At 43.1% G+C, this 17,384-nt stretch overlaps 1 protein-coding gene across 7 annotated transcripts in view; it reads left to right on the top strand.

The window, feature by feature from the left end:
* Ten-m (teneurin transmembrane protein Ten-m) overlaps positions 1–17,384 on the top strand; it is a 196,895-nt gene that overhangs the window by 175,013 nt on the left and 4,498 nt on the right. For 3 of the 7 annotated variants that reach the window (XM_065303818.1, XM_065303816.1, XM_065303817.1), the window contains exons 4-12: positions 3,535–3,711; positions 8,829–9,107; positions 9,176–10,828; positions 11,861–12,415; positions 12,512–12,706; positions 12,862–13,407; positions 13,465–13,672; positions 13,991–14,017; positions 14,276–17,354. In XM_065303818.1, coding sequence (XP_065159890.1) covers positions 3,535–3,711; positions 8,829–9,107; positions 9,176–10,828; positions 11,861–12,415; positions 12,512–12,706; positions 12,862–13,407; positions 13,465–13,672; positions 13,991–14,017; positions 14,276–17,354 — 6,719 coding nt within the window. Of the gene's footprint in view, positions 1–3,534; positions 3,712–4,114; positions 4,503–8,828; positions 9,108–9,175; positions 10,829–11,860; positions 12,416–12,511; positions 12,707–12,861; positions 13,408–13,464; positions 13,673–13,990; positions 14,018–14,275; positions 17,355–17,384 lie in introns of those variants that run through there. The other 4 variants (XM_065303819.1, XM_065303822.1, XM_065303820.1 and 1 more) reach the window with 4 other exon arrangements.

Below are 17,384 nucleotides of genomic sequence, written 5' to 3' on the forward strand. Positions count from 1 at the left end.
AGAATAGAACTTTTAGGGAGACAACGAGTCTGTACTGGCGTGTACTAGGGTTTCGGGTCTGTCCTATGTAAACATTCGCATATAGAGCCGGCTAATCTCTTGCATAACCAAATACAAATGGTTCAAATATCGTGCCCAGCATACTAAGTGTTTCCACCCTCGAGCAACCCCCTTTAGAATACATTGTATGTTTTTTTTTCTTGAAACAATTTTTTTCTTGGTAGCACTCTGTAGAATTTTGTTTTTCTTCTCTATAGTACTAGTAAAGTCTAGACTGCGTTGTCGTATGTTTTTCTTATCTTTCTGAAAATTTCAAAGAAGCATCTGCAACGCATCAAATCGCACTTCGTCAAAACGCCTCATGCTGCAACATGTGACAGCCAAATCCATTAACCCATGGATTTTAGCCCGAAAACCCTCCGAACTACTTGAGTTCTTGACTAAATTAGACAATAAACTATAGAATGCCACACAATGAGTACACATCGAGTACAATAACCTATAAACATGAGCATTGCATGAAAATGACATGCGCTGCATTTTAAAAGCTCAAATCGCAGGGTTTTACAAGCCGGGAGAAAAAGAAAACCGAATTTAATTGCCTTCAAGGGCCGTAAAAATTTATGACTCAATTGCATATTAAAATTCCATTGTCTGTACGATGGCGCTCGCAAGTTGTAAACGGGATATTACTCATGCGCTTCTTTTTCCTATAACCGAAGATTTTGTGTCGTGATTTTCAATATGTGTTTGTTTATTTGTTTAAAGAGAGTAATGCATAAGCAAATAAACACAGCGATTGCGCGTTTTCGGCGGCATGGCGAAGTTCTCAACGACCGGTAATTCTCAAACTTGCATTATGCATGTATGAATTATTCATAAATTATTTGAACACTTTGGACTACCGACGTCGTTCCGTCGACCAGCGAGAGAACAACAATTCCTATACTTTACAATACTCGGTCGAGTAAACAAAAGTTATAAATATAAATGTGCACGCAAACGACTTGGGAGCGCAATGAAAACGCGAAAAATAAAGTCATACCATCGCAAATGCAACTTGCAAAGTGATTATAATCAATAATAACCCTATATTAATGGCAATAAAAGTATCGAAATGTAATTTTTATTCGACTCGTAACTTTGTAACGCTGTTGTAAACTCAATTTGTGACGCGTTCGACACCTACGATTTTCCGGTTTTATTTGCTCGTGCTCGTCAATCAATATTTCCTGTCATAAGTTTTTTTTTTATCGAATATTCCGCCGCCCACTTTCGCTCACTGCAATTTAATGTAAAGATAATTCCACACGTATTGTTCTGTTTTACATCGTGGGCCGTTAAGATTTGTTCGCTCCGTGAAACATTGAAATTGTAAAATTGTCTAACGGCGCCAATGATATCAGTAAATTTATCATACGCTTATTTACCGAGGCGAGCAGTGAGCAGTGAGCGTCATGAACAAATAGCTCGTTCGCTAGATAAAATCGCAATATTCTTATGAGTTATTATACGTGGAAGCCGCGAAGAAGCCACGAAACGATGCAATGTGCAGCATTGTTTGCCAGTGATATTGATACGCACAGCGATGTTCATCAAAACATTTTATTCAAATATTCAAAGTTTCAATTTGGTATTCATCATATACTCGTATTAATCATTATTTTTTGTGTGGAAATTTTCTGTTTTGACAGTTGACAAACATGGCGAGGCTGATGATTAGACAGATTTGATGTCTTTTAGCGCCGATGTGTGTAGTTTCGAAAGTTTTAATGTTTTTAACAAACGCGGCACACAAAAAGCTCGTCGTTAATCTGATTATCCGTCTCACCGGGTAATCTCTTGCTTAATCGCTATGACAGCCGGAAAGTTCAGTGCCCGTGTCGCGTCCTCCGCGAGCGGCGCGTTTGTTTCGTCCTGTGCCTGCATCTCGAAAGCTCGCAACGCTGTAAAGCTCATTTGACATGCTCGACCGAATGACCGAATATACACTAAATAGTGCTATAAATATATTTATACATTAATAAACTCATTAAATTTCTGAATATGTAAAATACTCCTTTAGGAAATGAGCTCTTTTAAAAATGTTGTCTATTTGTAAAGTGAAACTATTTTATTTTTTGGTTACTTATTCTTCATTAAGTTCTTTTTTGTGTGGTTTGGAGAGTGGAAGTAGCGCTGCCAGCTTTCGGCGGCCGTCTCAGGGTGAAATTTCCAATTTCCGCTTCCGCTTGCTGGGCGCACCATCGATCCCTTCGCGCCTGCGACCCCTCCAAGCTCCGCCACTCAGCCGAAAAAGACTTTACGCGAGCGTCTTGTTTATGAGCGCCTCTAAAATTAAAATTCGACGAGTACGAAAACCTACAAAACTCCCCGATACTTAAAATTCTAATTGCCTACAACCGAAAAAGCTTCACACAAAATCCACCAGCGAACACAAAACCCTTTAATATTCCAGCAGATCAGCAAACAGTTCCGGAGCGCGCCAAAAATCTAATTCTTGAAAATATTGATTGAAATATTGAAAATTTCAACTCGCCGCCGCTGTGAAGTTGAAGTGAAAGTTTTTATTTTATTAGGATTGTTCGCAAACATTGTTCAAGCGTCGAAATTGCGCTCCCTCGACGGAATCAACTCCGCGTAATCGGCGAACGTTCGGTTTGCCGTGGCGCAAAAAATAATGTAATTAGTCCGAACATGTGGCCAACGGGGCGCGAGCACCGCGCACCGAAATCGCTCAACCCTATCATTAAGCCATTAAGAGGGTTAGGCCGAGAGAACATCCGTATCGAACCGAAATCGAACAATGAACATCGGAAAACGCTGAAAAAAAAACACCTCTCACCAACCAACTTTCGAGCACGATAAAACAACACCCGAAAACTCAACATAACATTTCGCATAGACTTAGCGAAAAAAAAAGCTCTTTAGGTTCGTTTTTCTTCAATATTTTATTTTCAATTCAACATTTTTACCTTTTTTATTAGGCTTTGTGCGATGACTAATAGCAAGGTACTTAATTATATTAACTTTTAACAAAACTTCATTAGCAAGTTTTTTTTTCCTCATCCCGCGTCCTTTTTTTGTGTGCCGAGTCTGGTAACACAATATTTTCTGAAATACGTTGCTGTTGAAGAACTTACACATGGTTGGGTTGGGTTGGGAGTCCGTAAACGCCTATCGTCCCGAACCCTATCATTATCGATGATTGTGAACGCGCATCGCGCGCACGATAAAAAATTACGGGCGGATTTGTTCCGGTTGTGCCCATATTGCATGCGAGGCGCTCGCCAGGTAAACCCGATCGGCGAGTTCTTTGTTCTCTTCCACTGCCTACGAACTTTTCTGCTGGGCTTTCGAGTTCGAGCACAGATCATAAAGAACCTACTCGCGCACACCATACGGTTCATTATTTTGTTTTATTTTAATGAGCGACAACACTTTTAGTTGGAATGAATTTTTTTTTTCGGTTTGAATAATGATTTTTTTTATTTCGGAAAATCTAAATCTGAGGATTTTTGATATTTGTTGCAGGTTGTTTGCTTGATAGCGCCACTCGGCCACCAGATGTGCCGCCGCGCAACCCCACAATGAGTCGTCTCAACGGCCGGTTGGCGAGCGCGCCGCCCGTCGACCCTAGTCAAGACTTTGAGCCCTCCTGCCTGGTCCGGACGCCGTCCGGCAACGTGTACATACCCACAGGAACATTAAGTAAGTCAAAAACAACTCAAACTTGACTTGAAATCAAAGTTTTTTCTGCGAATTAGTAAATTAATTGCTAGATTTATTTTGCTTCAAATTCTGAAACATGTATGATGTCTAGACTTCTTCTGTCAGTAGTCGTCATTCGACGGTTTGAGTCTTTAGTCCTCCTGCAGTCACTCTCGCTGTGCGCAGGCTTGTGTGCGGGTGGATTTACAATTCTCGGTTGTTTCACTTTCCGTCCTCGTCGTTGCGTTCCCTTTCTTCGCGCGCCGCGTGTGCAAGCACTCGTACTCTCCCTCGCAGCCCGAAAATTCATTCCTTCTTCGTCTGCTTGCTATCTGCCGCATTCGATACGATAGCGTTGGCGTCCGGCGGCCCGTACGGCTCTTCAGTCAGCGTTCGCCATCCGCGCCAGCAGCACGACGACGCGTGCGTCTTTTCGAGTAGTAGCGCAGTCAGCGATCGATGCGAGAATTCTCTCTCGACTCCACATCGCGATGACACGCGAAACGTGATAAACCTTTTCCGCTCAGTGCAAAGCGCCCGGGATGTAACCGCCGCGTTTTTCGTTTTGGTTTCAATTTTAATTTGTTTGTGAGCAATTGAATTTTTGGTGCTGCGTTAAATAAATAAAGTGGCGTTGGTGGAAACAAAATTATTATTTTTTTGGTGCAAATGTGGTGAAAACCAACAAATTTTGGATTAATGACCAATCATGGCATTTTACAATGGCAATTGCGAGGAGAATTATTACAGCAGCAATGTGCAACATGAGAATATGTACGAGCACATACAATGTAAGCAAAATTCCGAATTTTTAAAAATCTTTTTTGTGTGTGTTTTATGCTGTTATTTTTGGCTCAAAGATACTTAATTTAATATGTGACACCCATTGTCAAAAGAGTTCAAAACTTGGCAGAATTACGAACAACAGAAGCATGATTTAAGAGGACTGGCAGCTACCACTCAAAGCCCCCGCTTAGAAACCATCGCTAAATTGTTGCCCTACTTGATTCTCGCGTTAAGCATCCCTCTTAACTGCCTGTTTTTTCCTCCACCGTCTGCACAAAAGATGCCATACCATCAGGTACTCGACGTTGGAAATTCCTCGAACAGATGATCACCGAATACCCGAGCAGCGTGCTTAAAAGCTCGAAAAAATCAAAGCCCAAAATCGATTTATCATCAATAGACCTTTACCGATCATAACTACTAAAGCTATTTTCCAGCCAGACTTAGCAACTACCATAGTTGGAACATGTTCGAATCTGATCATTATGTAGCAGTAGGCGCAGGAAGCATTTTTAATCTCGGAACGCGCCATATGTTCGTGTTATTTCTCAGCTTAGGCTTTTGCTTGGGTTGCCACAGCAGGTCGTCCCTGTAAAGAGAGACCCTCTGCATTGAAAAACCAAACAAACGCTTGTTGGGACGCCAAAGAGCACCAAATGAGATGAATACAAGTATGAAGCGCATACCTTCATCTCTACCGTAGGGTACTTACCTCACATGCGCGGATAATGGTGCCGACACATTTATTATCGTGCTTTATATGTCGATATGAGCGGCGAGAGAGTGAATCCGAGAGTGGACCCCGAACGTCTTTCAACACTCGAGGAGTATTCAATAACTCAAACAAGTTTCACGCATAACGCTAAGGTGGACCATAATGGGTGGCTCAATCGGCAGGCAATTTCAATCATAAATCAAATTACATATCGGATTTATACTCGTACATTATAAGTACACTTAGATTGGATTTGATTTGATTTGAAATTTTCCGAATTTGGACTTATTGATTGGATTAAAATCTAAAAATAAAATGAATTAAATTTATTTATTTCTGGAAATAGTGGATTTTGTAATTGTGGCGTTAGAGAGTTTTGTTAACGCAAATTACATCGTAATAACATCGGTTATTACGATAATTGAGATCAATATAACGAAGCCCGAGGCTCCCTTTTAACCGGCCCTCGACTAGCGACGACTAAATCAACCGAATCACGGGCGGCAGCGACGCGCATGAACATGCCGGACTTTGCAGCGCAATCGGAATCGAATTCTCGATACATTACGCTCTCTAATTTAGGGTCATTTAGGGGGCCATTCAATGCGCGCACATCCACGATATCTACCGCCTGCCCAAAGAGGAAATAATGCGCTTGTTCACGTCGCAACTTAACAAAATTCACGAGCACAATCAGAAACAGAAGCGCAACTTTCCAAACCAAACCAAACCAAAAATCAGATATCTGTTTTAAAAGTCCATGAACTTGTTGTTGTTAACCATCTGGTCAAGAGTTAACTATTACTTTTGAACTCCCTTGGAGACTTGGGAGCCAATTAGTATCTCTTTTTTATTTTCATATTCTTGCGCTGATGCGCCCCGTCACGATAGTGTTAATTGCAGTTATTTATTATGATCATAATTCAACTCATTATCGAAGGCGATGTTGATTTAATGCGTATTATAGCGAACAAATAAAGGAAATAACGATTATAATTAGAGACGCTCGGCGCGCGGTTGCGGAGATATGCTAATAAATTAAATAAATGAGCTTTTGTGTTCCGTCCGCCTTGATAAGTTTACACACACACTCGAGGAGTAGTGACACAAGCTTTTACTGCTTTCAAAAGCCTAACACGAATCGAATGTATCAAGAAGACGAAGGGGACTGGAATATAAAGTGTAAAACTGAATTGCTGCGCCATCTGTTGGATTTATATTCAACCATTAAAACTAGTTTCGTTTTGATGAATTAAATTATCTCTTGGAAAATATTACATTGGTATGGTGTAATTTAAAGTAGCTTGCAATGAGTTTTTCTCGAGAATTATTGGTGGATTTTGCATGCGAGTTGCGAAATTCCTTACAAAGTACAAAATTACTTCTTCTTGCTGATTTTCTGTATGATTTCGGTGTGTTTGTGTGCAATCCACACGCTTGTGACTGCAAACGAGGTTCGGTAATTATGGCACTTACATAATTTACTCATTTCTGTGTTTTACCTGCCCAGTTGGCGGGCAGGTCGTGATTGCTCGCCGGCCATCGCGCACGCATCATCCGCAGAGAGGAAAGGCAAACAGTGCCGATGCACCGCGTTCCAGCTGACGCTGTTTACCCTTCGGAGGGATTTTAATTTAATAGTTTGCTCGCCAACAGACAGCCAGCGAGCCGGACACACAGAAAAAATCTCTGCACGTCAAATCAACTCAGCAACTCGCACGAACAAAAGTCATAATTACGTGGAGGCTTTTTTTCGCGTGTTACAAATTGTGAACATGATGAAAATCAAAAGCGTGCATTTATATAACAAATGCGTAGTTTAGTTTAATTCTCGGAACGGGCAATGAGTAAACATCCGTTACATATAATTAATTTCGGATGCGTAGGTGTCGTCGAGTTGCTCAACTTTATCTAACCGCTTTCCGCATTAGTAGTCTGCTGGCGTTCTCATTTTGGTTGGGTATGGAATAATTCAATATGTTCAAGTTGAGTCAAGTTCTGGGAAAAAAATTAAAATTATCGACAAGACATAAAACAAATACTTATTATATTCTCGAGTTTTATCTGGAGTTGAAATCAAAAACCTTAACTTTGGGCGAAGTTTTTATAATCCTCTATCTTTGTCTCCGGGGAGATTTTGTGCGCGGCTAGAACGAGCTTTCCGAAAACGGATATCTGTTTACCCAAAAATTCCATTCCACGTCGGCGCATGCTGTAGGTTTAAGTGCGTTTGGGGCTCTTAAAAATTAATTTTTACAGTCTCGAGCCGAGGATGGCGAGGCCCTTAAAGCGCACTTTATCATATATCAATCAAAGTTTACAGTCTTTACGAGGCCCACCCTCTTACGAACTTTACGAGCTCTCGAGACGTTACTTCGGAGAGGAAAAGTGTGCACTTGGAACGCACGAATAGTGAGGAAGAGACGAGCGGAGAAGATGAGATAACGTTTTTAATTTTTATGTCGGTTATTATGAACACTCGCAGACACACAAGCAACAAAACAAAAATAAATATTAATGGATGCTTATAGCATGACATGGCTATTGATGACGATATTAGAGTGTTGTGTTGTGATTTTGCGCTGTATGAGTTGATAACAATTGCATCCGTTCTCGTTTCTAAGCTTTGTTCATTCATTCATTCATACAGAAAAAAAACTCCACTGCATTTTACTTGATTTGACTTGTTTTTAAAAGGAAGTTGTAACTGTACACAGATTTTTGTGAATAAGTTTATTGGCGGTACATGGCGGTGTCCCGACCTCACATTTGAAGTGCGCGATTAATCTCTATTGAAATTTCCATATAAGCCCAACATCGTTCGTTTTCGAATCGTCGTGTGCGGAGGACATAAATTACGACATCGGTCCGCCTTGTTTATGAACCTCGCGCTGTGTTTAGTTTTGTGTGGCCCTTGCGCTTCGAAGTGAAATGTGCGTGGGACGCCTCACAGCTCGGTTTTAGGGCGTTCGCTGGAAGATATAATGAGGTGACAGACGCATTCGGAATCGTGTCGTTTGTACCATTCCATCCTCTCGACATTTTCAGAATCACTCAACTTGAAATTGGACTCCGACTTAAATCAAGTCGTTAAAACTAAGCACAAAAAACAACAGAATTCAATCTTTCAACAACTGCTTCAACGTTGATTAGAGTTTTATGTTTAGTTTCTGTCCGAGCATGATAACGTGCTTGTTTTTAGCCTCGAGGGAGTCAATTCCTGGGGCTTTTTTTTAGTTTGTGTGTTATTTATTAATGGAAATCATAAGTGGATTGATATACGTTGTATGAGTCCATAAGCCCATCTATTGCTGGGTAAATAATCGATGCGTCGATTGATAAAGCCCGCCTCGGTTCGCCTCCGTCTCAAGACCAAAGCAAACATCCACTTGCAAGTCTGCGTCCGAAGCTAAGAAATTTAATAACATTTCGCTCGGCGCGCGCGCGCTCTCTATCTAAGATGCGAATTTTCCATCCACTTGCATCCACGCAGGGCGGGGAGGCTTTGAAAACTCGCCGGGTGCTCCTTCGGGAATAGTTTGTTTTTAATTAAGATGCGCATCGGAATGCAATTAGGCGAAAGTTATTTACTCCCGGCTGGTTCTCTGTTGCGCAGATCACTCGAAGAATCCGCCGATGGAGTACAAGTCGAACTCGTCGTGCAGCAGCCCCTCCAAGGACATGAAGAACGTCGCCGCCGGCATGCCCTACGGCACGCCGGTGCCTGTTCTACCCGTCCGCAACAATCTGCGCCGCCCCAACTCCAGCCACTTTCCGCCGGCCAACCGCTTTCACTTTCGCAAAGGCCTCGCGTCCAAGTGCAGCTGGAAATGTACGGCGATCATCTTCATCATGCTTTCGGTGGTGCTCACTGCAGCACTATCTTATATCTCAGGTAATAATCAACTTACCACAACATCATTAGAATGATTATAACTAATTTTAATTGTTTTTAAATGCTAGCATCGAGTCTATTAAACTGGTCATATCAAAACACCAAGGCATGTACAGTCCTGGTTGGTGAGACCTCCACAGCGGAAGCCCTACCAGGTCCCGCCTCGAAGACGATCACCTCCGAAACGAACCTTTCCACATCGACCAAGCCGAAGCAGCAGACCAGCATCGGCCTAGCGGCGACGAGCAGTTCCAATACAGCGAGTGGATCAGTTGGAGGTAATTTGATCTTTGTTAGAAAGCGTAGACACGATAACAATGTTCAGCATGAGAGTGTCCAGCATGCTAGTACTATTGTAGCCCACACACAATTATTGCATGATCAGACGTCCTTCGACGGTAGTGATCCTCCAGTTGAGTCAACCGTCGAGGTGACCACTGAGCAGGACTCAACTACCCTCGAATCTATTACTGTGTCTATGACTAACAATGAAACAACAACGATAAATACACCAGAGGAAACTGAGCGGGACTCAGAACCAACTACGGAAAACTGGGACACTGTCGCAGGTGTTTCAGTTTCTGACAGTTTTACAAATGAAATAACAACTGAGGAAGTTTATGATGATGGGACTTCAACTACGGTGGAAAATGTTGAAATCCCTGAAGAAATTGTAAATGCAGACGCGTTCCAGTTTCTAGATCTTAATGAACAGAATGATGAGGCTCTCCCTAGTGGCGAGGAAGAGGTGAATATAGTAAAAGTACATCAAGAAGATTTCGGTGCGGATGAAATGAATTTAGGCATTAGTTATAATAAGAACCACGAGGTATATGAAATGGTCCAGGCGACATCAAAGGAGTTGACGGATTCAAATTTAGCCGCGCCTGATTATGTACCCCCTGGAGATATTGCTGCGGATGCAAAAAAATCTTTTACCAATCAGCCATCTGTTTCTTCGAGAGTTGTTAATTCCACTAATGCTAATGAATCCGCCACTAATGTGAATGTAATTCTGGAGACGCGACCGCAGACGATGTCTACGCGCCTGCTTGTTAACGTCACAATTGCTACCGATCCGGATCACGCTAATCCGCACGCACCTCAATCACTCTACGTCCTCTCGCTCTCGGTACCGACGAATGGCGCACAGCCGAACCTCGTGCTCGTCGAGGAAAATCCCCCCAAAGTGGAGAGCGGCGCATTGTCGCAGCCCGCAAAGCCCACACCGCCGGCGCATGGCGAATTGGAAAAAGTCGCAAAGACGACGAGCGTGAATGCAAATCCGATCGCAAAGAGCGCTGAATTGGATGGCGGGCAATGCCAATGCACGTGTCCCTGCATGGATGCCGATTCCAATTCGGAACCCTCCGAGCAGGAGGATTATCCAAATTATTTTGCTTCTGAGGAGGATTTAAGCCCGGCAGGTAGCGCAAAGAATGACACAGTCAAACTCGCTTTGATCGAAGAAAGTGAATTTGGGTCTTTAAGTACCACCGAAGACGATATTTCTTCAAGCAGTGCGGATACCTCAGAGACCATCAGCGAACTCTCGACAACTTTAGAAACTGGGTCATTCGAAACATCATCAGAATCAATACTTACAGATGATTACACTACGGAAAGCACACTTTCCACACTCTTTTCAGAAACTAGTGAAACCAGTTGCTTAGATTCCAACACAAAAACTCCACCAACACCCACAATTCTCATTCTCGAAGGTAGGGTACCACCTGAAAGCTGTAAATATTAATACATTCATCAACACCGCTATCATCATCATCAGCATCGACAGCTTTCGCTCAAAAACGTTTTGGGCTGGTCGCTGGTAACTAACACCTTGCATGATGTTGCTTCAATCACTCTGCATGTTTCATTGTTCGCCACGTATTTTGTAGCTCGTTAAATTAATTAGAATCAAATGCATCAAAATCTTTTTTTGATATCCGGGGGATCGGATTTCAAGTTGAGTGGGTTTTGTAATCGTTGGATGGCGTGACGATTTTTCCCAAATCACCCGCGAACGCATTAAAATCAAATTTGTCGCTGTTAGTCGGGGCCACGCTGGGATTTCGATATTTTACTCTCACACCCGCACGGGGGCGGTTCGAATGGTGGATGGTTAACGATCGTATTTCACCGCGTTTTTCCGCAATTTGTTCGGCGTTATCTGGACTGGTCGCGCGCTTCAAATTAACATTTCGCCGATTACGCGAATTTATTGAAATAATCTGACAATATTGATATTCTGGCACATTACCAATACCGCGCGCGCGCTTGGCAGTCGATAACTTCGGGGCTGTTATTGGCAGCCAAGAGACCCAGACGTATAAATCAGGAATTATTAAATGCGCAAAAAACGAGCAAGCTACGACAAACAATTGTTGCCAACAGAACGTCGCTTCGGTACGGTCGCATTTTCCAGCAAATCCGGTATCTATTTCTGGCAATCGCGCCGCATAACGTTAATGTCAACAGTAAACAAGCGACCGCGCGATACGCCCGCCCGCCAAACATGAAAATCGCATTATTTATTCAGCGGACGGTGGGCGAATTTGCAAAAATCGATTGTCACGCTTTGCATTTGCATTTACATCAAACCAAACCACTGGAAAATCACTCGTCAGATCACATCAAAATGTTAAACTTTGCAATGCGATCATTAAAATCCAATTCGAATTGAGTGATTTTCTATATTGTGGGAGCTGTGTTTACATTCTATGGCGCTAACTCTACTAATATTATGTGTTCAGGAGCGCGGACGTTCCCTGCCCAATCCTTCCCGCCGGACGGAACCACCTTCTCGCAAATCGCGCTCGGCCAACGGCTCACCAAGGAGATCCCGCCGTACGGTTACTGGAATATGCAATTCTATCAATCCGAAGCGGCCTACGTCAAGTTCGATTACAACATCCCACGTGGTGCCAGCATCGGGGTCTATGGCCGAAGAAATGCCCTGCCCACACATACGCAATATCATATTCTGGAGGTCCTCAGCGGGTTCAAAGCTAGAACTACTAGGGCGTCACATGTAAGTCTTCTTTCGGACGTCCATGGAAGAGCAGCAAATGATGGTTTCATGGTTTTGCAGTCTTCGGTCAAAAAAGAGGTCACACATTACATGGAACAGGGCCATTGGTTCTTGTCCCTATACAACGACGATGGTGACCCGCAAGAGGTGACATTCATCGCGGTGATTGCGGACGATATGACACACAACTGCCCCAATGGATGTAGCGGCAAAGGAGAATGTCTCATGGGTCACTGCCAGTGTAACCCAGGATTCGGCGGCGACGACTGTAGCGAGAGTAAGCGTCCGACAACCTTTTAACTTGCACTAATAGCTTGTGCTGCTCTTCCTTCCTCTGTGTATTAATCGCATGTTCCTTATTTTTTCCACTCAGGTGTCTGCCCGGTGTTGTGCAGCCAGCGCGGCGAGTACATCAACGGCGAGTGTCAATGTAACCCCGGCTGGAAGGGCAAGGAGTGCTCTCTCAGGCATGACGAGTGCGAAGTGCCTGATTGCAACGGACACGGACATTGCTCCAACGGCAAGTGCGGATGTGTGCGCGGATATAAGGGAAAGTTCTGCGAGGAAGGTAAGACGGCGGAGTAAAATAAAAAGTCACGTGCTGATACTAACAGCATCTTGGTGCTTCAAGGCATGATACTGTCTACTGATGAAACATAACACGATTTAATTACTTCGTACACGTGATTTTACTCGTGTAGTAAATCAATACTTTGATTACAGTCGACTGTCCGCATCCGAACTGCTCGGGTCACGGGTTCTGCGTTGAAGGCACGTGTCTCTGCAAGAAAGGCTGGAAGGGACCCGCATGTGACCAGATGGACAAGGACGCTCTGCAATGTTTACCGGACTGTTCGAGTCATGGTACTTTTGACCTCGATACACAAACCTGCACGTGCGAGCCACAGTGGTCCGGGGAGGATTGCTCCAAGGAGTTGTGTGATTTGGACTGTGGCATGCATGGTCATTGCGTGTCTGATGTCTGCCAGTGTGACCACGGTTGGGGTGGAGATTCGTGCAATATGAAGTTGTGTGACTCTCGCTGCAACGAACACGGCCAGTGCAAAAACGGTACATGCTTGTGTGTGACAGGGTGGAATGGCAAACACTGCACGTTGGAGGGTTGTCCCAATAGTTGTTCGGGTCACGGTCAGTGTAGATTTAACACTGATGGCGCCTGGGAGTGTCGTTGTGAGAGTGGATGGGACGGGCCTGATTGTAGTGTTTTATTGGAGCATAACTGCAGTGATGGTCGTGACAATGACAAAGGTAATTAATAACTCCTAAGTATGATTGAATGTGAGTACTCAAATCACTCGTTTGCAGATGGTTTAGTTGATTGTGAAGATCCGGAGTGCTGTGCTGATCGGCAGTGCAAGAACAGTCAACTTTGCGTGGCTGCACCGAAACCCATCGATATTCTTCTGAGGAAACAACCACCGGCGATTACGGCATCCTTCTTTGAGCGTATGAAGTTCCTTATCGATGAAGGAAGTCTGCAGAATTACGCACGTCAGGAGAGCTTAAATGAAAGGTATGGTTTTGATGTTTCCATCTTTAAATTAGAGAACTAGAATACTACACTGAACCTTCTTTGGTATAAAATTAACACCATTTATCTCACAATTTTGGGTGTTTTAATGTTCTCCTCGACGAGATGTCTGTTCTCAAATTTAGATATGCATTGTTGTGCCCCATGTCGAAACACTTCCCATGACGTTGTTTTTTAGTGTATTTGACTACCATTCACCATTTTGTTTTCTATAACTATTACTATTACTAAAAATATTACGCGCTGCGTACATCTAACAAGTTGCTAACAAACGGCTTTCTTATTTATTGCTGCTCTCAGTGTGTTTTGGAATCACTTCAACACGAGGTAAGGAAACGGGCGAATAACCAGCAAATACTACTATTTAGTAAAAGATTAACTCTCTCTCTAGTCAATCAAAACTTTTAATGAGTTGTTGTTTGTATGTTTGTGCCTGGTTTGGTTTTTGTTTCTCCGTTTTTATATCCACTTGTGTTTGTCGATACTTTTTGTTTGCTTCGTTTCTTTTAAGATTGTCTTGGCTTATTAAACTTTGCTTGAGAAACTCTGCGAATTTCTGAGTCTAATTGTGTGTGTTTTTATTAGTCGCTCTGCCGTTGTCCGAGGACGCGTTATCACCACCATGGGCATGGGTCTAATGGGGGTCAGGGTTAGCACCGCAACACCGTTGGAAGGGTTCACAATGACTCGTGATGATGGATGGTTTGATCTTCTTGTTAATGGAGGTGGTGCCGTTACTCTGCAGTTTGGACGTTCTCCGTTTAGACCACAAACTCATATCGTGGTCATTCCGTGGAACGAAGTTGTGATTATTGATGATGTTGTTATGACTACTGGCGAAGAAAAGGCTGCAGCACCACCACCGATGCCGTGCAACGCTCATGACTACGATGCAATGAAACCAGTTGTCCTTGCAACGTGGAAACATGGATTCCAAGGTGCCTGCCCGGACAAGAGTGCCATATTAGCTGAATCACAAGTGGTTCAAGAAAGTCTGCAGATTCCTGGTACGGGATTAAACCTTGTTTACCACAGTTCCCGGGCTGCTGGTTATCTTTCCACTATTCAACTACAACTTACCCCAGAGAAGATCCCTAGTGCTTTGAGCCTTATCCATTTGAGGATTACCATTGAAGGTATCCTCTTTGAAAAGACCTTTGAAGCAGATCCTGTAATCAAATTCACTTACGCGTGGAATCGTCTCAATGTATACCGTCAAAGAGTGTATGGTGTTACAACCGCAATTGTCAAAGTTGGTTATCAATATGGTGACTGCAAAGATATCATTTGGGATGTCCAAACTACCAAATTGAGTGGTCATGACATGAGTATCTCTGAAGTCGGTGGTTGGAATTTGGATATTCATCACAGATACAACTTCCATGAAGGCATCCTCCAAAAGGGTGACGGATCAAACATTTACCTGAAGCATAAACCTAGAGTTATCCTTACTACAATGGGTGATGGACATCAAAGACCACTTGAATGTACAGATTGTGAGGGCCAAGCAAGTAAACAACGCCTCTTGGCTCCGGTAGCTTTGGCAACTGCTGCAGATGGTTCAATTTACGTAGGTGATTTCAACTTGGTGCGTAAAATCTTGACCGATGGCACAGTTCGAACAATTGTCCGACTTAATGCCACCAGAGTATCTTATCGCTACCATATGGCTTTGAGTGCTCTGGATGGTACTCTCTATATCTCCGATCCCGAGTCACACCAAATTATCAGAGTAAGAAATACAGATGATTACTCTGATCCTGATCACAACTGGGAAACCATTGTTGGCTCAGGCGAGAGGTGCCTCCCTGGCGACGAAGCTCATTGTGGAGATGGTGCACTTGCACGAGATGCCAAACTAGCCTACCCGAAGGGTGTCGCAGTATCCAACGACAACGTCGTCTACTTTGCTGATGGCACTAATATCCGTATGGTGGATCGTGACGGAATTGTTACTACAGTTATCGGAAATCACATGCACAAATCACACTGGAAGCCTATTCCTTGTGAAGGTACTCTTAATTTAGAAGAAGTACACCTTCGATGGCCTACTGAGTTGGCCATTAATCCAATTGACAACTCTTTACATATCATCGACGACCATATGATTCTGCAATTAACTTCGGATGGCCGAGTTAAGGTAGTTGCGGGACGTCCCTTACATTGTGCATCACCTGTGAGCGGCTACGATATTGAACTTGCAACTCATGCCACATTGGTTATGCCGCAAAGTATTGCATTTAGCGCTGCAGGCGATTTATACGTTGCAGAAAGTGACTCACAGAGGATAAACCGCGTTCGCGTGATAGGTACAGATGGAAAGATTGCGCCATATGCGGGTGCAGAATCTAAATGTAATTGCCTCGAACGTGGTTGTGATTGTTTCGAAGCCGATCACTACCTGGCATCAAACTCTAAATTCAATACCATCTCAGCGGTCGCTATTAGTCCTGATGGTCATGTTCATATTGGTGACCAGGCCAACTACAGAATCCGCTCAGTAATGGCGAGTATTCCAGATGCTAGTGCGACAAGAGAATATGAAATATTCTCACCGGAGACTCAAGAAATTTATTTCTTCAACCGGTTTGGACAGCATATTCAAACCAAAAACATTCTGACTGGTGAAGTAACATACCTCTTCACCTATAATGTAAATACCAGCAATGGTAAACTTAACACTGTAACCGACGCTGCAGGAAACAAAGTTTTCTTACTCAGAGATTATTCAAGTCAGGTGAATTCCATTGAAAACACTAAGGGTCAAAAGTGCAGGTTGCGTATGTCTCGAATGAGGATGTTACATGAATTAAGCACACCTGATAACTACAACGTGACTTTCGATTATCATGGACCTACTGGTCTGTTAAAAACTAAATTAGACAGTAGTGGACGAAGTTATGTGTACAATTACGATGAGTTTGGTAGACTGACCTCAGCAGTAACCCCAACTGGTAAAGTAATCAGCTTATCCTTTGATCTCAGCATCAAGGGTGCCACTGTTCAAGTGGGCCAAAACAACAAGAAACCTATTAGCATGTTGATCAAAGGTTCTAGTGTTAGTACTATTGTTGGTGAAGCTGAACAGAAGATAATCCTTCTTCCTGATGGTGGTGTAGAATCCACCGTTCCATGGTCACACAATACCAACATTGACACAGTACCCTATACAGTACTAGCTGAAATTGATCCTCTATTAGGAGAAAGTTATCCAGTACCAGCCAAACAAAGGTCTGAAATTGGAGGCGATTTGGCAAACAGATTTGAATGGAGGTACTTCCTCAGGCGCGTACAAGGCAAAGGAAAGAATGCTACTCCTAAAGGCATTGCACAAGTTGGTCGTAAATTGAGAGTTAATGGAGAGAATTTACTAACATTAGAATATGACAGAGACACTGCCTCAGTATCAGTGTTTATGGATGAGCGAGTGGAACTTTTGAATGTCACCTATGATCGAACTGCTCGTCCTGTGAAATGGGGACCCAGAAACGGTATATTTGCCGAGGTGGAATTAGAATATGACAGATTCAGTCGGTTAACTAATTGGAAATGGGGCGATATTAGTGAAACCTACGGTTTTGATCGGGCGGGTCGATTGTACGAAATCAAATATGGCGATGGGTCTTCTATGATTTACGCTTTCAAGGATATGTTCAGCAGTTTGGTAAGTAATCAACACATTAAATATCTTAAT

The sequence above is a fragment of the Atheta coriaria genome, unplaced genomic scaffold (assembly GCF_025399875.1).
Source record: "Atheta coriaria isolate IRGN ID8LTWV9N9 unplaced genomic scaffold, Caltech_Dcor_3.1 hic_scaffold_5_pilon, whole genome shotgun sequence".
NCBI classification, from domain to species: Eukaryota; Metazoa; Arthropoda; class Insecta; order Coleoptera; family Staphylinidae; genus Dalotia; species Dalotia coriaria.